Consider the following 23,439-nt stretch of genomic DNA (forward strand, 5'->3'; position numbering starts at 1 on the left):
CGCTAGCGACGCCGGAATGGGTCGTAATTACAACGGATGCCAGTCTTCTGGGCTGGGGGGCTCAGTGCCTGCAAGCTTCAGTGCAGGGGGTGTGGTCCTCGGAGGAGGCCCAGTGGTCAATCAATATGCTGGAGTTGAGAGCTATCAGGCTTGCGCTTCGGGCGTTTCAGTCCATGATTCAGGACCGTCCGACCAGGGTCTTTTCAGACAGCGTCACGGCGGTGGCGTATATCAATCGTCAGGGGGGTACCCGGAGTCCTCAGTTAGCCAAAGAGGCAATGGTGCTGTTTCAATGGGCGGAGGTGCATGTTCCTCTTCTCTCAGCGGCACACATTGCGGGTCACGAAAACGTTCAAGCGGACTTCCTCAGCAGGAATCTTCTCGATCCAGGCGAATGGGAGCTGTCTGCTCGGGCGTTCGATCTGCTGGTCCTATGGTGGGGGCTTCCAGAAATAGATCTCATGGCCTCGTCCCGCAATGCAAAGCTGCCTCGGTTCTTCAGCAGACGCAAGGAGAAGGACTCTGAGGGGGTGGACGCGTTAGCTCTCCCGTGGCCTCCGTATTTCCTTCTGTATGTATTTCCTCCTTGGCCAATGATAGGTCGAGTGTTACAACGCATCTCTCTCTTTCAGGGCAGGGTGATCCTGGTGGCTCCGGATTGGCTGCGTCGGCCATGGTACGCGGATCTGATTCAACTATCAGCAGGCGATCGGTTAAAGTTTCAGGTGACTCCGGACTTACTGACTCAAGGTCCAATCTCCATGGAAAATCCGGCCCAATTTGGTCTTACGGCCTGGTTATTGAACGGTCGCGGCTGAGAAGTAGGGGCTATTCGGAGTAGGTTATTGCCACTCTTCTTCAAGCTAAGAAGATTTCTACTTCTACCTTCTATGCTAGAGTCTGGAGAATTTTTGAGTCATGGTGTAGGAGGCAGGGTATTTCGCCCTTCCGGGCGTCTCTGTCGGCTATTCTTTCTTTTCTGCAGGAGGGCGTAGCTAAAGGGTTAGCCTATAATTCTCTGAAGGTTCAGGTGGCGGCCATTGCTTGTTACAGGGGCCGGGTTTCTCGCTCGACGCTCGCATCGCAGCCCGACGTGGTCCAATTCCTCAAGGGGGTTCACCATATCCGGCCTCCGGTAAAGCGAACCTGTCCCACGTGGAGTCTTAAACTTGTCCTTGGGAGGTTGCGAGCGGCGCCTTTTGAGCCTTTGTCTGCGGCTACGTTGAAAGATGTCACGTTGAAAACAGTGTTTTTGGTAGCTATGGCTTCTGCAAGACGAGTGTCGGAATTGCAGGCGCTATCTTGCAGGGATCCCTTTTTGCGTATTTCGGATGCTGGGGTGTCTATTCGGACGGTGCCGTCCTTCCTGCCTAAGGTGGTTTCTTCCTTTCATGTGAACCAGTATTTATTCCTCCCAGCCTTTCGGAGGGAGGATTGGGGGGAGCGATACTCGTCGTTGCGTCTCCTGGATGTGCGCTGGATTGTTCTACATTATTTGGGGGTGACTAATGACTTTCGTCGGTCGGATCACCTGTTCGTGTTGTTCACGGGCAAAAACAAGGGTATGGCTGCGTCTAAGGCTTCCATTGCTCATTGGGTCAAAGAGATGATTGCTTCAGCTTATTTGTTAACAGGGAAGCAGGTGCCAGAGCAACTTCGTGCTCATTCGACTCGAGCATTAGCTACGTCTTGGGCGGAGTCCGGAGGTCTTTCTTTGGAGGAGATTTGCCGGGTGGCTACTTGGTCGTCTAGAAATACCTTTTCGAAGCATTACCGATTAGATGTGGCTGCCCGTACGGAGGCTAGTTTTGGCGCTTCAGTGATTGCGGAAGCGGCATTAGCTTCCCACCCGGTTTGAGTTTGCTTTGCTACATCCCAATTGTCTCTGGATTCATCTGCTGCTATGCTAAGGAAGGTAAAATTATGTTCTTACCTGTTAATTTTCTTTCCTTTAGAAGCAGCAGATGAATCCAGAGCCCCACCCCTTCTGTGGACTGTCTGTCTAAGGGTTAGGTAGGATTTTTTTTTTTCAGCTGGGTTATTGTTGGTAGTGTCAACATTCGCTACTGGAAAGAAGTTTTTTTTGGTGCTCATTCTCCTATCTCTGGATGCTTGGGCAAGGAGCATAACTGAATGGACAGAAGGAATACCAGTCTATAAGACCAACTGTTAATCAGTTTCTCTATCTCCACCTGCTGGTCGATGTGAGCTATCCCACTTGTCTCTGGATTCATCTGCTGCTTCTAAAGGAAAGAAAATTAACAGGTAAGAACATAATTTTACCGTAGGATCTCTGTGCTGGATTTCGCGGTTTGGATATACTGTAGTGGATACTGCTGGAAATGTTTGTGAAAGGTCTGTTGGAGTATGGAGGAGAATCTCAGCAAGCTAAGTAACTTTTTGGTTTTTCTTCTTCACTGCTGTGCTGCTTTATGAAGTGACTGCCTGCAGAGTGCTGTGTTTAATTTCAATTGAATGAAGAAGATTTAGAATTGAAGTATTCTTTTGAATTGAAATATATGAAACATATGAGACCAAGACCAGTGGGGCTTGGGAGCTGTTTTTTTGTGGCCTATGAAGCCAAACTGAGGTCTTTTTTTCTCCTACCCAGTGAATTTTTCCTCAAACTTCAGTGATATAGCAATACTCTGGTTAGTTATAGATTTTCGTTTGTTATTTTAAGTAAGATATTAGTAAAAAGTTGGTGATTTCAACTACGCCAACATTGACTGGATAAATGCTGCATCAGGGAGTGCTAGGGAGGAAAACTTCCTAGACGTCATAATGACTGCTTCTTGGAGCAACTGGTACGGGAACTTACAAGAGGGGGAGCTATTTTAGATTTGTTCCTTAGTGGAATGAAGGACATAGTACGGGAGGTAACTGTTGGGCCCGCTGGGATCATAACATGATCAAATCTGAGCTGATAACTAGAGAGACGTCCTAAAGAAATCTACTGTAGCAGCATTTAATATTTGCAAGGGCCACTATGAGAAAATGAGAAAATAAAGAAACTAAAAGGGTCTGTGGCAAAGGTCAGAAGTATAAAACAGACGTGGATGTTGTTCAAAAATACCATTGTGGAAGCCCAGACCAGATGTATTCCATGTATTAAAGGTGGAAAGAAAGGAAAATGGGAGCTGGCGTGGTTTAAAGGCGAAGTGAAAACATCCTTTAAAGAATGGAAAAAGGATCCCAATGAAGAAAATAAAAAGACAAGCACCGGCAAATTAGATGCAAAGCATTGATAAAGAAAGCTAAACAAGAATATGAAGAACAACTTGCCAAAGTGACAAAAACTCATAATTTTCCTCTTCCTTTTCTGTTTTTTCCCCTTAGTTAATCTTATTGTTTATTTATTTATTTATAACCATTTGATTTCAGAATTGAAAGGCAATAAACTAAATAGTGCTTGATAGATAAATAAAGCAAATGACTATGATGCTCCCCCCCAAAAAAAAAAAAATTCTTAGAACTGGAAAGGTTGCTTTAGCTGCATCCCTATTCCTGCTGACACACGAGTAGAGGACCCAAATCTGTGATCAAATAGACCAGTTGTGTAGTAGTATACATCACTTAGCATACAAGCCAGCCCTGTATGACATTTGAACCTCCATTTCTGTTTCTGGGGGAAGGACATTCTTTCATCATTGTTTCATAGGATAATTGTATGGACTTACTGCATGTTCTACTGCAGCGTTTCTCAACACACGGTATGCATACCCTTAGGGGTACGCAGACTGCTTGTTGGGGGGTACGCTGTGGAGGATATTCCCGCCTGTCTGTAGAAGCTGCCAGCGGGGATCTCGCCTTCCTTCCCGCCTGCTGCCAGGGATATCACCTTCCTGCCCGCCCCCTGCCACGGATCCCCCTCCCAAGCTGAACCAGTTCTTGTTTGAGCTGCACTCACTCCTTCAGTCTTCAGTGGCACTCCTTGCAGGGATGGCGCGGAAACCTCGTTGATGTCAGAAGGAAGGCTTGTGGGTCAGCCACATGCAGCGTGTGAATCACTGCCTGTACCATCCCTGCAAAGAGTGCCGCTGAAGAAAGAAGGAGCACGTGCTACATGAACAAGAACTGGGTCGGCTTCGGGAGGGAGGAGGGATCAGCGGCAGGGAATGGGCAGGAAGGTGAGAACCCCGGCGGCAGTAGCTTCTACGGACAGGTGGCTACTTACATGCAGGGAGGAAGAGGGGGAGAGGCATGAATTTGACACAGAAGGAAGGGAGGGGGCATGAACATGGGACACAAAAGGGAGGGAGGAAGGGGGTACTAACTTGGGACATCGGAGGGAGGGAATAGAAAAGGAGAATTGTTGGGTATGAATGTGGTAGTGAGAGGAAAAGATGGTGGCACATGGGGAAAGGAAGAAAGGAAAATTGGTTAGAGAGAGGAGAGAGATGCATGGGGGAGAGAAGGTTGAGAGGGAGAAATGGTGGTGGAGAGGGAACAGAGGGACAGCTTGAAGGATATTGCAAGGGGGAGGAATGTGGCATTGTGCTGAAGAGGGGTGATAGAAGGAGAAATGGGCATGGGGTTGGTGGGCAGTGGTGAAAAAGGCTGCACATGATCCGTGGGATGAGAGAGGGAGAAATGTTGGATGTGACAGAGGGGGGTGGGAGAGATGCCTGGATCTCTCAAGACAGATGGACAGTGAGAGAGAGAGAGAGAGAGATACTTGTTGCCAATAGGGGTGGAGGAGAGAGAGGAAGAAAAGTTGGACTCATGGAGGGACAAAGAGTTGTTGGTTGGGGAAGGGAATGAGGTCCGGAGGAGAGGAAGCGTGCAGGAGGCAGACTCGTAGAGAGAGATAGATGGGGAGGGCAGAAAAGAAGGAAGGAGAAATGTCACACTCAGGGGAAGGAGGAGAGGGCAGAGAGTAAAAAGTTGAACTCATGGAGGGAGAGAAAGAGATGGTTGGTGGAGGGAATGAGGACTGGAGAAGAGGAAGCATGCAGGAGACAGAGAGAAAGTGATGTTGGACTGGTGGAAAGGAGGGAGAAATGTTGATGTGACAGTAGAGGTAGTGGAAGAGATGCACCCTGGATCTCTCTCTCTTTCCCCATTCCCTTTGCAGCAAAGGAGGGAATGAGAGAGAGGGGGTGACATGTTTCCAATGGGGGTGGAGGAGAGAGGAAGAATAGTTGGACTCATGTGAAGAGCTTAATGCTGACTTGATGCTATTTTGTGCAGATAACATTGCTTTTCCCATTGTTTGGTGAAGAAAATCAGCAGCAAGAAGCAGTTCAGATGCTCCAGTATGTACTTGATTACAATAGAAGATTCTCTGGTCAGCCCAGATCTGTAAGTAAAGTACCATAGAATGGTTGTTGTAAATGATCATACTATTTAAATGAGTCTGTGTTGGTTCCTGGTAATATTTCTTTCATATATTGTATAGTGATAGGGAATAGATATGCAGACAAGAAAACCAGAAAAAACCTCCACAATCCAGATGAAAACACAAACCACAGTGGAGATTTGGAATGTTGGTGTACAATTTTATTCTTCAATCATATAAAATTGTGCGGTGGCTCAACACACACGTGTTTCAGCCAATACGGCCTGCCTCAAGAGCCTATAAGCATATATGACACACAAAAATTAAAATCATCAAACAATTATAAACATATAAGTGAGTAACACATCGTTGAAAAGCATGACAAAAATTAATAAAACAATAACATGATAATCTATAAACAATTAAAATAACAAAACAAAGAACCCCAATGACTAAATCTACTATTGATGAATGTCATATAAACAAAGTTGTATCCAGAAAGATATAAAATAAATAACATTAAAAATATATAAAAATATAGGCCATATATATACATATATTTTTGTATATCATTAAGACGACTTGAAATTTTAAAGAATGTGAATCATTATGCATATTTATAGAGGTAAAAATTTAAGTTAAAAACTATCTGTTCCAAGGATTTGTTATTGCGTTATAATTAACCCACTTTGAAACTTAAAAAGTAATTTTTACAACAAGATCACAAAATACATTGATAGCCAACTTCATGCAAAGACCAAAAAACATTAATATCAAAGCATCCATAGTCACCCAAATAGCGTAACACAATGTATAATGGGCTAAATATAAAAAGCCAAATAAAGAACATCAATTATATGTCTTTAAATTAATAAAAGTACAGTGGAACCTTGGTTTGCAAACATAATTTGTTCCAGAAGCATGCTCGTAAACCAAAGTGCTCATATATCAAAGCAACTTTCCCCAGAGGAATGAATGGAAACGCAGGCGATTCGTTCCACATCCCAAAAAGACCCGGGCCACTGGTACGCTTCCACCCCACCTCAACCCGAAAAGACCCCACACCCTCGAGGCCACTGGCATGCTTCCACCCCACCCTCGGGAACCGGCTTCACCTACCCCATCCCTGAGAACCGGCATCACCTGCCCAAACCCTTACCGCAATCGAACCCGAGAATCTCATTAGAAGCTTGGAGATAGTGGGAGCCAGAAGGCCTTGAGCATGCTCAGATGCTCAAGGCCTAGCAGAGATCACCGGCAGGCTCTTTCAGCACAGGCACGTCCTGTGGATTGGTGCTGCTTAACGGTGCCCGATCATGGTAAGGGTTTGGACGGGTGGGGGACGATGCCAGTTCTCAGGAGTCAACGCAAGATTTGTGAGTATTTTGCTCGTCTTGCAAAACACTTGCAAACCACTTTACTCGCAAACCGAGGTTTGACTGTATAAACCGAGGTTTGACTGTATATCATATTATCTTAAAGTAAAGCATAAAGGAGAATGTATTGTATTGAGCCTGTAAGGTGGCTTTTTTTTCCTGTTGCTGTGCTACCAGTCAGTCAGTCACACTATGACGGGAACTAATGGATGTAGAGCCTGTAAGTTAGCTTTCCCACCTCTTCAAACCCTTTCTCTGTTTTCTATAAAGCAGGGTCAACCAGGTGTTTTTTTTCTTCACATGTGCCAATGTTAGTACTTTTCAATAGACACCCATTGTCCTCAAGTTTTTTCTCCTACACCTTTCTCCTGTTTTCATATACCAGAGGTTTGGGAGTGGCTGTAGGGGAGGAGGAGGCCATTACATCCATTTTAGGATGTTTTTTTTTCCTATCATTTTAATTGGACATCAGGAACCCATTTTTTAGTCCACTGATAGCGCACCGGTTTTATTATTTTGGGTTTTTTTATTATCCAGATGGAGACTTGATGCTGCAGAGGATCCCGGTCAACCCAGGGCATCTCTGGCTGCGAGAAGAAACAGATTCTCAGGGCTGAAGTCTGTAGCCCACAGGCACTTGCCTCATCTGATTTCCCTGTGGCCAGTCTGCATCAGTAGTTCTCGGAGCTCAGGGTCCGTACCATTGGGAGCAATCTAACCCAGGTTCATCCACAGTGGGCTTGAATGGTTCACCCAGGTTCTGTCCACAGTGGGCTTGAGCGCTTGTGGCGGTTCTATCCAGGATTAGGGATGACTGCGTTCCTCCTTTATGATATCATGCTGCTCCAGTGGGAGCCTGAGAGTCTAGATCCAAGCTCTGGTGGACTCAGAGGATAAAGGTTCAGGGTCCATGCCTTTAATTTCTCATTCTGGATCCTCAGCTCTTGAAGATTCAGCATCCCAGCTGGGGAAAGGCTGACCACCATCAGGTGGCAACCCTGGATCTTGGATATGACCTGAGGGTGCGAAGGTTGTTCAAACTCTCAGGCCTGCAAAGTTTAATTGCTGAGGTGCTCCAGGAATTAAAGTTGGAGCTGCCTCAAGCCTCCACGGCTTGTTCCTAAGGAACCCTTAGGGATAGCTAAGTCCATGGCTAAGCTTTACCTGATGGATGCTGAGTTCAAGCAGCAGTTTGCTACACCTGAAGTGAATTCGCTGATGGCACAGGTTATGAAGCAAACTTCACTGCCCAGTAAAAGTGGAGTAGTCCTCAGAGACACACAACCACAGGATAGACATAGTCCTCAAAATACAGGCTGCTGTGCTGGAACTGAAAGCAGCAGCGGCAGCATCTTATATTGCCTGGGCATGCCACTCTCGGATAAGCCAGGCTCTGGATCCAGACAGTTCCTCTTGGAGGAGGTTGACTGTGTTGTGGATGCAGGATCCTGAACAAGACCTTTGCTTATGCCCTCTCCACCCACAGAATGCTCTGGACTAGACAGTGAGTGGGAGGCTTGGCCTCCAAGGTGACTCTGAGTAAATTTCCCTTTCAAGGACCATTGCTCTTTGGCAAGGGTCTAAATGATCTCATGGCTAGTGTGGTGGATTGTAAGCCAAAATCCTTACTAGATAGCAGACCCTGGAATGCAAGCAAGTCCAGTAGGGAAAATTTCATGGGCCGGAGACAAAGGTTTGAGGGAGCACTAGGCATCCCTAAGTGTCCGGATCCCATTTCTCTGTGGCTTCCAAGAAACAGCAATGATACCAGGATAGTGGCCATTCCCCCAAGGGTGGGGAACAAGCTAGCAGAGTACTTGGCAGGCTTGGGCACAGATCTCTTCAGATTGGGCACTGGAGGTCATTTGGGAGGGGTATAAGATAGAATTCTACTGGCCCCTCCCTGGACCTCTTCCTCACTTCTCTGGCAGGGAAATTGGAAAAGGCAGCCCAGGTGCAGGTGGCGGTTCAGAGGGTCATTGCTCTAGGAGTCATTGAGCCCATACCACAAGGAAAATGGGGCTTGGGCAGATACTTGATATACTTTGTCGTGCTTAAGAGTCTCGGAAGACTGGAGATCGGTTCTGAATCTAAAGTCATGTCAGTGCAGTCCTCAAAATGCCCCGCTTTTGCATGGAAACAATTCAGTTGGTCATTGCCTCAGTTGCCCCGGGGGAATACCTAGCCTCTCTGGATCTAACAGAGGCCCATACTTGCATATTCCCTTCTTTCCAGCTCACAGAAAGTTTTTGAGGTTTCATGGTCTGGACAAGTATTTTTAATTCTCTGCTCTTCCCTTTGGCCTAGACACAGAACCACGAACCTTTACCAAGGTGATGGTTGTGGTGGCAGCTCACCTCTGCAAGACTGGGATTCAGGTGCAACCTTACCTGGATGATTGACTCATAAGAGCTCCCTCGAAGGATGAGGGATCATTAGCAATGGATCAAATGGTCCAGCACCTGCAAACGTTAGGCTGAGTAGTCAATCTCAAGAAGAGTCACTTGATCCCAACTCAGTGCCTAGAATAACTGGGAACCAGTTTCAAGACGGCACAGAACAGTTTTCCTCCAGGAAGTAAGCAAAATGAAGCTCTCAAAGAAAATTTAGGAGATTCACTGCGTGCCAGCCTACACAGCTTGGCAGTATCTTCAACTGCTGGGATCCATGGTAGCCATAATAATATGAGGTACATTGGCAAGGGCGCACTTGTGCCCTCTACAGGAGCTATTCAGCTGAGGATATTGCCCTGCTCCTGAGGTCTAAGAAACAGTACACGTTAGCAACCTACACAAAAACCTGGAAGCATTTCCAAAATTGGTGCAAACGAAATTGCTCAGAGCCAATGACTGCACCATTATCAGTAGTGCTGGACTTCCTGCAGGAAAGCCTGAAGAAAGGCCTGGCGATTGACTCTCTCAAGGTATAAATAGCTGGACTTGCCTACTTTGCTTCAGAACACAGTTCAGCGCCCCATCTGGATGTTTCTAGATTTTTGAAAGGAGCCTTGCGTCTTCATCCTCCAGTGTGCTGCCCTTTTCCGTCTTGGTATCTTAATCCATATGAGCCTTTGGAAGAAGCATCCCTGATAGACCTGACTGTCAAGACAGTTTTCTTAGTAGCTGTAATGTCAGTGAGAAGAGTGTTGGAGATGTAGGCCCTATCCTGCAGGGAGCCTTTTCTTCGAATTTCAGAAGGTAGTGTCTCAATTTGAACAGTTCATCCTTCCTACCAAAGGTCATGTCGTATTTTCACGTAAATCAAGAGGTGTGCCTCCCAGCCTTTACACATACGGGAGTGAAGAAGGTGGATAGAGTGTTAAAATTTCTGAATGTGCGTAGAATTTTGCTTAGTTATCTGGAGGACAGCAGTGAGTTCTGGCTCTCTGATCACCTCTTCGTCCATACAAATGTGACATGTCAGGGAAGACTGGCATCTAAAGCAACTATATCTAGATGAATTAGATTGGCCATACCTTCTGCTTATATTGGAAGCAGAAAGCAGTCTCCAGTATTGCTGAAGGCATACTCCACTTGCAGCGTTGTCATTCTGGGTGGAGTCTAGAGCAGTCTCACCTGCAAAGATTTGCAGGCTGGCCACTTGGTCCAATCTCCACATGTTCACTAAAATTTTACAGGTTGGATGTGGCAGCTGGACAGGACACTGTTTGTGTCCTCAGTACTGACTCAGGCTTGCCTGTCCCACCCTAGGAACCAGGGACTGCTCTGTTACATCCTTCTTTTCAAGACTGCCAGTCCTGTTGCATAGGTTCTTACCTTGCTAATCTTTCTTGTAAACAGAAATGGTAGTCTTGATTCCCACCCTGTCAGATGTGTACTAGCCTGCTTTCTGTTTGACATCCATGCTTAGTCAGATGTCTTGTTTTTATCACTTGCCTAGTAGGGTCAGGAATGAAGAGGAATTAATTCATAAGAGCAACAGAACTATTGGTGCGGATGGCACACAGATAGATATTCCCTTTATTTCCGTCTTGTTTGTTTCATTTAGTATTGGTTTAAAAGCATTGCTTTTTAATGTTTGTATTTAGAGCAGAACAGACTTATGTAGTTTGGGGGCATTCACCTCACCCTTCTTTTATGTTTGCATTCTAGGACTCACTAGAAGTTTTGGTACCAACTGAGGGGGGTGAAACTCATCCCAGAGTGATGGGAGGTGGAGCATGAAAATGAAACCATGGGCTCTCTAACTCTCGTGGCTAATGAGGGTTTAACCCACTGGTCAAGACTACCATTCTTGTTTACAAGAAAGAAGATTAGCAAGGTAAGAACCTAATCCTTCCATAAAGACAACATATACACTTATGTACCTCCATAAAATAGGCTTATGTAGTTGCTCCTAGTAATGCACACAAGCTTTCATATAAATTTGTATTTGCTTCCAATCATATATACACGTTTTTTAAATAAAGTATAACAATTCCGCCTTCTCTCAAATTATGTTCTCAAGAATGCTTGTGTACAGTGGGGGTGAAAGTATTGCCATCTTGATGGTACACATACATGTATATTTGGCTGTTCAGTTTTATTAGAAGATATAAATATGATTTATGCATAAAAAGTAGTTTATAAAAGTTCCCCCATAATATAAATGTATGATAAAAAGAAGAATTTAACTGATTTCCACTGGCTGAATATTTCAGAAAAGAAGCAGATATAGTCACATTTTTAAAATATGTAATTAAATCATCCTTATAAGTGGGTTCTTTAAGTCAACTATTGCCTGTGGGTTTTGACTAAATGGGGGTGTCTATGATTGCTGAAAATACAAGTCAAGTGACTTTTTGAAGGAATGCATTCTTAGACACTTATTTAAGACATTCTGATTTTTATATACAAGATCACTTATTTTAGAATCTAGTTATATTTGTGATTGTATACTTTGCACATTTTAATAATTGATAACCATTCTAATTGTGTATTAATATTTTGTCCCTCTTCCTACCCATTCCCTCACTTGCCTACAGATTATGGAGAGAATTATGGATCTACCGACACTATTGCGCCACGCTTTCAGGGAGATGTTTTCCATCGGTGGTCTCTTCTGGATGTTTCGTATCAGAATTGTTCTCTGCCTTATAGGAGCTTTACTGTACTTAGCTTCACCCTTGGACTTTATTCCTGAAGCTCTTTTTGGAATCCTTGGGTTTCTGGATGATTTCTTTGTTATATTTCTGTTGCTTATATACATTTCTATCATGTACAGAGAAGTAGTAACACAGAGGCTGACCAGGTGAAGATAATGGGGCGCATAGCTTTTGGATGCTTCATGGCATGGAAAAAGAATTATGACATAGCACTGAACAACAAAATACCTATATTTATTTATGGGCTTTTTCTAAGTCTCAAGTCATTTCTTTACAAGCATTTATACATATTTCATGAGTTAAAAATGTGATAATACTTAACTGGAATTGTCGCATTCTTATATAATCTAAAAATTTTAAAGTGTTGCGTTTAGATTTAAAAATGTCATAAACAGCCCAGCTGCTGCTTTTTTTTTTTTAACTTGGTTTTGGCCAAATCCTCTGTACTGCATACAGCAGTTGTTTGGTGCTTCCAGTGTCTTACTGCTTTCTGGTAGACCAAGTCAGAATGGCACATAAGTGTATAATGCTAGAAATGTGAAAAGCTATTCATATCATTTTCTTATACCATAGAAAGACAAAGCTGCATCTTGTTTAGAAAGAAGAATGGTTTCTGGCTGGGAAAAAAAACATACAAGAATTCCTGGGTTTGTATCTCAGTCTAAATCTGACTATTGGACTCATGTAATGAATAAATTATTTACCTCCTTTGTCTTACCTTATACAGAGGTAATGATAATCATAAAACTATTTCTTTTCCCCTCCTGAGAGATACTGTGCTGTGCTTAAGCCATAATTCATGACCATATCCCTTGATTTTAATGTGCTTTAAGTATTATAGGATCTTTTCTGAGTGAAAGTCTGTATAGGAAACTGAATTATTACAGATTAATGTTTTTCCTTCCCTATCCCCAAAGTAATCCTTGGGCTGATGTGATAGTAGTTGATGGCTGTTAATTCAGGATATATTGAAGGGTTTGAGGTATGCTTTCCCTCCTACATCTCTGAGTGATCTGACCAGTACCTTAGCCAAGATACAATACCAAAGTTACTCCCAAAATTTGTTTGCTGCTTGGAGACCTAAAGTGTAGTCACAGATCTTTTTATTTTTCTCCACATACTGTATATTGCTCTTTTGAATGTAACACTAATAACCAGGGGATAAAGTTTGTACTACTTTGAGTGATTACTGCTGGGTGGCATGTTTGACAACAAAAGTATTATTTAACTTAGGTTCTTTCCAATCAGATTGTTCTTTTCAATGTAAAAGGGGGTTTCGTATGTGTAATGATTTTAAAACAAAAGGGAGAATTGTTTCAGAAGTTGTATAATTAAATGTACAGCATTTATTTTTTATTCCAGTTCATCCTTCTTAAGCCTTCCAAAACAATTTTGCTAACTCTGATAGAAGAAGCAATGAATAGTCACTCTTCAAAAACAGATTTACTTGCATGCAGAAAATAAAATGAACCCGTCTGTAGATCAAGCCCAAAGTCTTTTCTTTGACTTTGTTGGTTTGAAAGTGGTTAAAAGATACATTAAAAAGCAGTAGTCAGTGTAATAGATGCGCCCTATCTAAAGCACTAATCCTAAAAGTAGTATGTGAAAGGAGGTGTCCTCAGTGTGAGGGGTAAGCGAAGGGAGAGAATTCTCCAGTTCTTTATACAAAGTAGTGAAGATCCAATGACCTCCACCTGCACACCATCACTGGACCCCTCCGATGTGCTCAAATCAATAAATAACAATAATAAATTAGATTTGTAATTAAAGTGATATAAATTAATCACAAGTGCTAAAGTGAAGGCAGGACAAATTGCTCTGAGAATCCCCCAGCCAGCTCCTAGGTAAAAAACATATGACTTAACTTGAAGACATAGTCCGTAAGACTGGTATCAACAGCGGGGCAGAAATCCACCACCAAATAGTCAGGTTCTACCAAGCCCGGTTTCGGACACTCCGAGTCCCTTCCTCAGGATCTGGTTTGACTCTATGCAAAGATTTCAAGAATTTTTAAGATGGCTTAATTCTTTGAATGTGCATCTGAAATTTTCTGCGGTGGTGGATAGGCAAAAAGTTACTTATCTAGATACTGTGGTCAGTAAGACAGCTCATAAGCTGACTACTTCTGTATATAGAAAACCTACTGACTGCAATACCTATCTCCACTATTCCAGTTGCCATCCCGCTAGGCTCAAGCAGCCTTTACCCATTAGCCAATTGGTGCATTTGTTCTACTACTACCAAATTCAAGAACCAGGCCAAATTGTTAACGCAACGCTTCAAGGATAGAGGATATCCTGACTAGGTAATCAATCGTGCCTATCAGAGAGCACGATGTGCCAATCCTGAGTTATTGCTTGCCCCCCAGAAAACTTCTGTCATTGACCAGCAAGTGTGTGTCATCTCTTTTTCCGATTAAGCTCATAAAGTGGCTGGCATCATTAGGAAACATTGGCATATCTTAGGCTCACATGATATTTTCAAGGAACTACCAAGAATTGCATTTTCCTGCCCAAGGAATTTGGGCAACTTGTTGAGCCAATCGTATGTCAATAATTCTCAGATTCAGGGCAGCCATAAAGCTTATGGTCATTGTAATATGTGCTTTAACTCTTTCTATTTCTACCTGGTATCACCCCATTACTCAGCGTGAATACAAGTTAAGACAACATACCACCTGTCTATCTCAATGGGTGGTTTATATGTGGACCGTACCAGCCGTAAAATAAAAACCAGACTACCAGAACATAAGAGTCAGCTCAATACTTCAATAGCTTCTGCTCCTATGGTACCGCATTGCTTGGAGAAGGGCCATGGTTTTTCTGACCTTACCTGGTTTATCATCGATAGACGGTATATCAAAAATAAATAAACTTGAGATAAATTGGCCCGTATTCAATTACGGGAGCAATTCTGGATTTTTGAATTGAATACTGTTTATCCACAAGGCCTCAATGAATGTATTGAGTGGAATACCATCGTGTAGCTGATTGGTTGCTTGCTTTTGGGCTGTGATTGGCCTTCAACTCATGATGTTTTTGCACTGCTCAGTTTTTAAGTGCACTGTTGCACTCTGCTCTGTTAGCTCCTCCTCCCTCCTTCTGGCTGTCTTGTCTCTTCGCCATTCATGGCTACGTTGTTGATGTCTCCTTATTGGTAACAGGTTCCCGAGGAAGGTTACCCAGAGTCTCCGAAACCGGGTTTAGAAACATAGAAAGATGACGGCAGATAAGGGCTACAGCCCATCAAGTCTGCCCACACTATTGACCCACCCTTTTAAGTTTACTGACCCTCTTAAGTATAATTGTAATTATACTGCCACTCTACTGACCCTCTCTTTCAAGTCTATACCCTAGTGACCCTATCCCTTGGCATGACCCTCGTAGGGATCCCACATAGGTATCCCATTTGTTCTTGAAGTCTGGGATGCTGCGTGCCTCGATCACCTGCACTGGAAGCTTGTTCCAATGCTCAATCACTCTCTCCGTGAAGAAGTACTTCCTGGCGTCTCCACGAAACTTCCCTCCCCTGAGTTTGAGCGGATGTCCTCTTGTGGTCGAGGGTCCCCTGAGAAGAAAGATATCATCTTCCACCTCGACCCGTCCCGTGATGTACTTAAATGTCTCAATCATGTCTCCCCTCTCCCTACGCTCCTCGAGAGTGTAGAGCTGCAGTTTGCTCAGTCTTTCTTCGTACGGGAGACCCTTTAGCCCCGAGACCATTCTGGTGGCCATTCGCTGAACCGATTCAATTCTGAGCACATCTTTACGGTAATGTGGCCTCCAGAACTGCATACAGTATTCCAGATGAGGTCTCACCATGGCTCTGTACATGGTTTGGTAGAATCTGACTATTTGGTGGTGGATTCCTGCCCCACCGTTGATTCCAATCTTACGGACTATGATGTCTTCAAGTTAAGTCATATGTTTTTTACCTAGGAGCTGGCTGGGGGATTCTCAGAGCGATTTGTCCTGCCTTCACTTTAGCACTTTAGTACTTGTGATTAATTTATATCACTTTAATTACAAATCTAATTTATTATTATTTATTGATTTGAGCACACCAGAGGGGTCCAGTGATGGTGTGCAGGTGGAGGTCATTGAATCTTCACTACTTTGTGTAAAGTGCTGGAGAATTCTCTCCCTTTGCTTACCCCTCACACTGAGGACTCCTCCTTTCACATACTACTTTTAGGATTAGTGCTTTGACAGGGCGGGTCGCTCTGAGAGTCTATTAGACTAAACTAAACTAAGCCTTAGGTTTATATACTGCATCATCTCCACGGAAGTGGAGCTCGACACGGTTTACAAAGCTTAAAAATATAAGAAGAGAGGAGAATGATTTACAAGAGTGTATGAGTAGAAGGAATATGAACAGGAGAATAAATGATCTTATGTTAGAAAAATGATTATGTGTTAGAAAAGAGCCAGGTTTTCAATTGTTTGCGGAATAATTGGAGGGAGCTCAGGTTCCGCAGCGGGATACTGAGATCGTTCCAAAGGCCCGTGATTTTGGAGACGAGGGACTTTCCCAGTTTACCCGCATAGAGGATACCATGCAGAGAGGGGAAGGATAGTTGTCTGTGGGCGGATCTGGTGGTAGCAGACCTTGAGGTGTTAAAAGATAGTGGGATTAGGGGCGGAAGGATTCCGTGAATGATCTTGAAAGCCAGACAGGAGCATTTGAAATGAATTCTGGAAAGCACTGGAAGCCAGTGAAGATTGGTAAGTAGTGGGGAGACGTGGTCGAATTTGCGTTTTGCAAAAATCAACTTGGCTGCGGTATTTTGGATAAGCTGGAGTCTGTGGAGACTTTTTTTTGTAAGGCATACATAAATGGCATTACAGTAGTCGAGTTTGGAGAGAATGGTGGATTGTACAAGGATGGCGAAATGTTTTTGGTGAAAGTACTTCTTTTTGTTGTATCATAAGTATCTTTTACAGTATTTTTTGGAATTTGGATTGTGGTTTGAAAGTGGTGGCACTTATGGCTAAATCTTTCAAAATAAACAAGTTCTGTGCTGTATAAAAGTGATTTTCACAGTTGTGTGTCAGTGCAAAAATTGCTTTTTACATTTGGCTCACAATGAAGTGTTTCTCTATTTGCATGAGAATGCTTTGGCAGGAATAAAATATATAAATAAAATCATGTATAGAAAGTTCCTTTGGGATGAGCAGTGGGCCGATTGCTGTCCCCATGTTCATGGACGATGTTGCATTTGTTTATGCTATAAGCAGAGAAAATGCTTCCAAAACCAATGTTTTTGCAGAGATAACTATAATCACAGTCTGACGAGAATTATCTCTTCAGTCAACAGCATTATTCTAATTGTTATCATAGTCGCATTCAACTGGCAGGGTTTCAAAAAAAGTGAATAATTTAAAATAATTCTGGGACTGCATCCTCTTGATTCTGTTTAAATGATATTTCTCTTTGTATTCTGGTGATCCCAAAGATAGAAACCAACTCAGTATGACCAGAATTGCTCTAATAACTAGAATTTTTTTTTTAACTTGGGGCACTGTTCCATATGTCTGCTTCATTTATGTAGGAAAAGTCATGTAGAGTTGAATATTTATTTGGCTATTATGTAACTTTTAAAATCCTACAATTTTACAGGAAAAAGGGCCAAAAAGACAGAACTGACAATATTTGCCATAGCCAAGCACTATTAGAATAAAGTTGGACTTCACCTAAAAGTGTTATAAGGAAACCATTAAAGAACCTGAAGTCCATTTAAGTCATTTTTGGTAAAGAGATCATAGGCCTATTCATTCTACTGCAGTTAGTCTATTTAAAGTCTTACTATTAAAGTTGATATATATGAATGTCTATGTATATTAGCTATAGAAATAAGAACAGACCAGAGAATTATCTCATTTCCTCTAGTAAAGTCTTTGTGTACCAAGAGAAAATGAGAATTCTCTAGGCTGTTTCTTATTTATATAGCTAATATACATATACATTCATATATGTCAGCTATAATAGTAATACTTTAAATAGATTAACTGCAATAGAATGAACAGGCCTATGATCTCTTTACCAAAAATTACTTAAATGGATTTCAGGTTCTTTTATGGTTTCCTTATAACTCTTTTAGGTGAAGTCCAACTTTATTCTAATAGTGCTGTGCTATGGCAAATATTGTCGGTTCTGTCTTTTTGGCCCTTTTTCCTGTAAAAATCTAGGATTTTAAAAATTACATAATAGCCAAATAGATATTCAGGCCAGTTTTGAATCTGTAATTATAATATGGCCAAACTAGTATTTAAGCCCGTTACATTAACGGGTGCTAGAATATATGTCTGTCTGTCTCTCTTCCTGTCTCTCTCCCTCCTGCTGTCTATCTTTCTTTCTTTCTTTCTCTCTCCCTCCCGCTGTCTGTCTTTCTTTCTGTCTGTCTCTCTCTCTGGCCCTGTTTCTCTGTCTGTCTTTCTTTCTGTCTGTCTCTCTCCCTGCCCGCGGTCTTTCGTTCTTGTGCGCTGCCTGCCTGTCTTTCTGTCTCTCTCTATGGCCCCCTGCCTGCCTTTCTTTGTCTTTCTCCATGGCCCCCTTCTGTCTCTCCCCCAAAGCAAACCAAGATTGCTCCTACCTCCCAGCATACCCCTCCCCCCCAAAGCAAAGCAAGTTCACTCCCTGGCCCCCTTTCCCTCTCCCCCCCCCACTTCACTGTGCAGCAGCAGCATTCCCTCCCCCTCCATTTCCCTGTGCAGCAGCAGCATTCCCTTCCCCCACCCCACTTCCCTGTGCAGCAGCAGCATTTCCCTTCCCCCATCCCACTTCCCTATGCAGCAGCAGCAGCATTTCCCTCCCATCTTTCCCTGTGCAGCATCATTTCCCTCCTCCCACCCCACTTCCCTCTGCAGCAGCAGCATTCCCTCCCCCTCCATTTCCCTGTGCAGTAGCAGCATTTCCCTCCCTCCCCCCACTTCCCTCTGCAGCAACATTTCCCTCCCCCCACCCCACTTCCTTGTGCAGCAGCATTTCTGGCCGGCTCCCTTACCCTTGCTGAAGTTATTTTTGAGTTTAAAGCTGCCGCCACGACTCCTCTCACAATCCGCGCCTGCGTTGGAAGCCTCTCTGACGTGATGTCAGAGAGGCTTCTGGCGCAGGCATGGCTTGTGAGAGGAGCCGCGGCAGCAACTTTGAACTTCAAAAATAGCTTCAGCAAGGGTAAGGGAGCCGGCCAGACTGCAGGCCGCAGAACAGTTCCTGGGGGGTCACGACTTTGACACCGCTGTTAGACAGAGTGAGGGCGGGAGGGGGGAGTTGCCTCCGTGCGTCCCTGCTTAAAGTGCCTCGGCATGCGCAGAAGAAACCACCGCTGACTCCTTCTACTGCACATGCGAAGCCACGGCGTTACAGAGCACGGATCACACAAGTAGGAGTGCGCATGTGCGCTTAGGTTTTTATTATTAGTGATAAATATTGCTTGTTCCCAATTATGGTTTTTCTACCATATGGTTCTGAGCACTTTGGGTATTCATAGATGAACAACTATGAAAGTTAATGATGGGTGACCTTATTATATATTTTTTTTGAGAACTGTTGTATTTTGGATTCACCCTCAAGTTAGACATTTTTCCCAAAAGATTGTTTTCAAATAAATATGGAGCCCTGTGGAGTTGGTTTCAATGGCAGGCCCCTTAAATAGGGTGAGATTACCATACCACTCCTGCCCATCCCAAGGCAATGGAAGGTTAAGTGGCTTGCTCAGGCCACAAGATTTGAATTTGGGTCTTCTGGTTCCCAGTCTGCTCTTTCAGGTTACTCCCCTGCCCATTGCAGGCTGAATATCCCTAGGTATTTCTTCTGCATGGAGAAATAGTCTAAACTCTAAAGGATAGTGCAGTGGCCTGAGAACCAGGGGTATTGGGTACAATTCCCACTGGATAAGTCACCAAATCCTCCATTACCCCATGTACAAAATAAGTACCGGTATATAATATGTAAATCAGACATTCTGACTTAGATTGTAACTACAGAAAGATGGTATATTTAATCCTTTTCCCTTTCTCCATGCTAAGTCAGAGTTTGAGAACCGAGACCTTTTTATGTATTTTGAAATTCTTTGTCATTAAACTAATGGCTTACCTAAAAGAATGCTGTTATATCCTTAAATATTAAAAGTCACTACCCTGTAAGTTATTGTAAAGATCATATTAAATGATATTTTTATATATGGGATTTCTATGGTTTTCAGTGTCTCATTTAAGTTAGTTACTCTCTCCCCTATGCGTTATCAGTAATCTCTGTAGTATGGAATGATGAGTAAAAAAATAGTCTCTGACTACAAGAAGGATGTCATTGGGCACAGAAGTATGTTATGATATTAAGCAGTACTGGGATTGAGCTGCTCTTGTAGAGCTCAGAATTAGTATAAAGTTCTGAGTGTGTATGGCAGGAGTGCTCAATGTCCATCCTTGGTCTGCAACCCAGTCTAGTTTTCAGGATTTCCCTAGTGAGGTATGAGATGTATTTGCACACAATGGAGGCAGTGCATGCAAATAGATCTCATGCATATTCATTGAGGAAATGCTACAGACCTTGCTGTTTGACCTATTCCACATTCAGCATTCTCCTCTGGTTTGTGTTCCGCTCTATCGAATGGACATAAAAAAGTAATTTCCACATTTTGAAGCTTTCTCTTTTGATTTGATTTATTTGCTTGATATACTGCTAAATACATTCATGTGTTAAAGCAGTTTACACTAAAAATTGAATAACATAATAAAAACAATTTCCCACAAATAACACAATATAAACACTGATTAAAACAATTTCTTTTCTGCATCAGCCTAATCCCATCTCTGTGTTCAGTGCATCTATTAGAATGACATCAAAGCAAAGTTATGGTAACCCCAAACTGTTTCTAAATAACCAAGTTTTCAAAGCTTTGCAATACAGTGTAACTAGAAATTACATGAAAATTAGTTGGCAACCCATTACAAAGGTGAGGTCCAATATAACAGAACACTCTTGTTTCTAGTTGTTTTCAGTTTTTACAAAACTCAGTTTTGAGAAGGGGGGTGTCTGTAAAATTCTCCCCAATACTTTATCCTGTTGCACCTTTATTCCTGACAATACAGGTCCCACGGGTAAGGTTACTACGGCCATTCAGAAATTAGAGGACCTCTCTGCTGAGCTCAAACGTTTCAAGTTTTGCAAGGTCCGTTTCAAGTTTTGCAAGTTAACAAACTTTTGAGATGATTGCAAGGTTTCTCTGCCAACTATTTAGGCAACCCTGCTTGAAAATCAATCAAAATTAGTGTTATGTGATCACATTTTTTCTTTCCAGCCACCAACTTTGCAGCAATATTCTGGACTAATTGCAATCTCTTCACTCTTCCAGTGTTGTAATTTGGAGGCTCATTTTCAAAACATTTAGACATACAAAGTACCATATGAATAGTAACCTATAGTACTTTATGTGTCCAAGTGCTTTGAAAATGAGACCCTTAGGCCTGGATTCTGTATAGGTCTCAGAAGCCAATGGGCATCCTATACAGAATCGCCTAAGCCCGCCTAAAAATAACCCAATTCTCTAACCAACGTCCATGTTACAGATGCCAGTTAGAGAATCGGGTTGCCGCTGAGCTTATTGCGGCAAGGGATCTCCCTTCCATGATTAGTTTAGTGGCAATCCGTTCCCACCCCTGCGAAGACTACTGTCAGGAGGGATGCCCAGTCCCTCCTGCCTGGCAACCCCCCTCCCTAACGAATGCGGCAGGAGGAAACACCCCTACCACCCTCTGTAGTTGGCCGGCACGAGGGATGCCCAATCCCTCCTCCAAGAACCACCACCCCCTGGACCCCACCCAGACCCCTCCTAGCCCCCCCAACTCCCCCCTAATATTTTTTGTTGGTGGGCCCACCTCCATGTAAATAGCGGACCTGTCCCTTCCCAGTGCCTTGTAGAATGCACCGGGTAGGGCCTAAGGCTCCACCCATAGGAAGGGGCTTAGGCACCTGGGCCAACTGGAATCTTAGGTTGGCCCCACCCATGGGAGGTGCTAAGGCCACTCTTATGGGCGAGGCCAACCTAAGATTCTGGTTGGCCTAGGTGCCTAAGGCCCCTCCCCAGGTGCATCCCTCCTGCTGGCAATCTATGGAGGGGGTTGGGGGTGATTATAGCAGAATGAATTGGGCATCCCTCCTGCCGCGTTCATTAGGGAGGGGTGGTGCTGGGCAGGAGGGATTCTGGGCATCCCTTCTGCCGTGATTATTCGCAGGGGGAGAGACGGACCAGGTGGCCGCTAAACATATCGTGGCAGGGAGATCCCTTACCACGATAAGTTCAGTTGCCGCATGTACTTACAACCTAGGTGTCTCCCATTGGCCTAGGAGAGCATATGGCTGCCCAAGTCTACGTCTGGGCCAACTCACGCCCAGCATTGGGCAAGCTTAGGTAGGCTTGCACGCCTTCCTAGGCTCCTTCAATGTAGGTGGCCTGCCTTGGGAGGGTTTTTTTTTTTAAACATGCATCCTGATTGGCTGGTTAGAAAACTTTAGAACACCTACCGCCGCCTACAATTGGGGCGCCATTTATAGAATCTGGCCCTTAGTCTCTTAAATAAAACAGAGTTTTGTATTTACATTTTTTCTTCTTTCCTGCAGAACATAGTATAGAGCACATCAGGGTTATGACCATGCCTACAGTGTAGTAGAAAGATACATAATTTCACTCATTCCAGGTTTTTCATCTGTAGGGGTACAGATCAGAACCAGTCTGAATGCATACATTGTGGAAGCATGGAAATGTATCTTTGAGCTCAAAAGGATCACTTCCATAACCATTGAGGCATAAAACAGGCTCCTACTTGCACAGAAAGAGGAGGAAAAGATTGTCTTTTGTCCATAGATCAGCAGCCTACATACTTAACGTAAATCTTCCTCTGCAGATGTTAGCTGTACTTTTTTTACACAGTTGCTTCAAAAACACTTGTGAAGTGGCAGTACCATGGATCTTCCAGCATGGCACAAGTTTCAGCTGAAACTTTTTGACCTAAAATGCAGATGTTTGTCATACAGGTCTGTACAAGCCTCTTGTCATACTCTTTAAATGATGGAGATGCACCACCATCTCCCAGATGATTCACAAGGCACCGTATTTAAGTAAAAGCAGAAGCATATCCCTACTGTGTTGCCTATGCCAAAGAAAGTCTTAGCAAGCTAACAGCACTAAAGTAATCACCTTACTGTCAGCACACAAGGTTTAACTGTGTGCTGGTGCAGCACAGACCAGCACCCATCAGTTGGAGACTGATGTAGTGCATTGCCTTTATCCAGCACAAAACCAGTGCAAACGTGGCTTTCCCTAGTTATGGCAGGTTTTCTACATTTATTGTACTCTACCTAGTGGAGTGGAGGAGTAGCCTTGTAGTTAGTGCAGTGGCCTGGGGAATTGGGTTCAATTCCCATTGCAACTCTTCATGACTCTGGGCAAATCACCTATGTAATATGGAAATATGTAAACCAATTTGATTGTAACCTCAGAAATACAATGTATTAAGTCCCATTTCCTTTCCCTTAAGTCTGGTAGATGGATTATAAATCCAATAACTAAATAGACTTTATCTTCTGCACAATGAGGTGAAGCCTTTGGTGTTGACGCCACTGCTAGTCATGTGGCAGATGAATTCTTACCGAGTTTGCTTCCCACTACCTGAGCTTTGTTA

At 43.4% G+C, this 23,439-nt stretch overlaps 1 protein-coding gene across 4 annotated transcripts in view; it reads left to right on the forward strand.

Annotated features, from left to right (window-relative positions):
* The window catches only part of RNF170 (ring finger protein 170), a 117,938-nt gene extending 104,821 nt beyond the window's left edge, over positions 1-13,117 (forward strand). For all 4 annotated transcript variants that reach the window (XM_033916908.1, XM_033916900.1, XM_033916915.1 and 1 more), the window contains 2 exons: positions 5,194-5,304; positions 11,642-13,117. In XM_033916908.1, the coding sequence (XP_033772799.1) occupies positions 5,194-5,304; positions 11,642-11,911 (381 nt within the window). In that variant the 3' untranslated portion in view covers positions 11,912-13,117. The remainder of the gene's footprint in view (positions 1-5,193; positions 5,305-11,641) is intronic.
* Positions 13,118-23,439: the final 10,322 nt, after the last annotated feature.

This window comes from Geotrypetes seraphini, chromosome 1, assembly GCF_902459505.1.
Source record: "Geotrypetes seraphini chromosome 1, aGeoSer1.1, whole genome shotgun sequence".
Classification (NCBI taxonomy): Eukaryota; Metazoa; Chordata; class Amphibia; order Gymnophiona; family Dermophiidae; genus Geotrypetes; species Geotrypetes seraphini.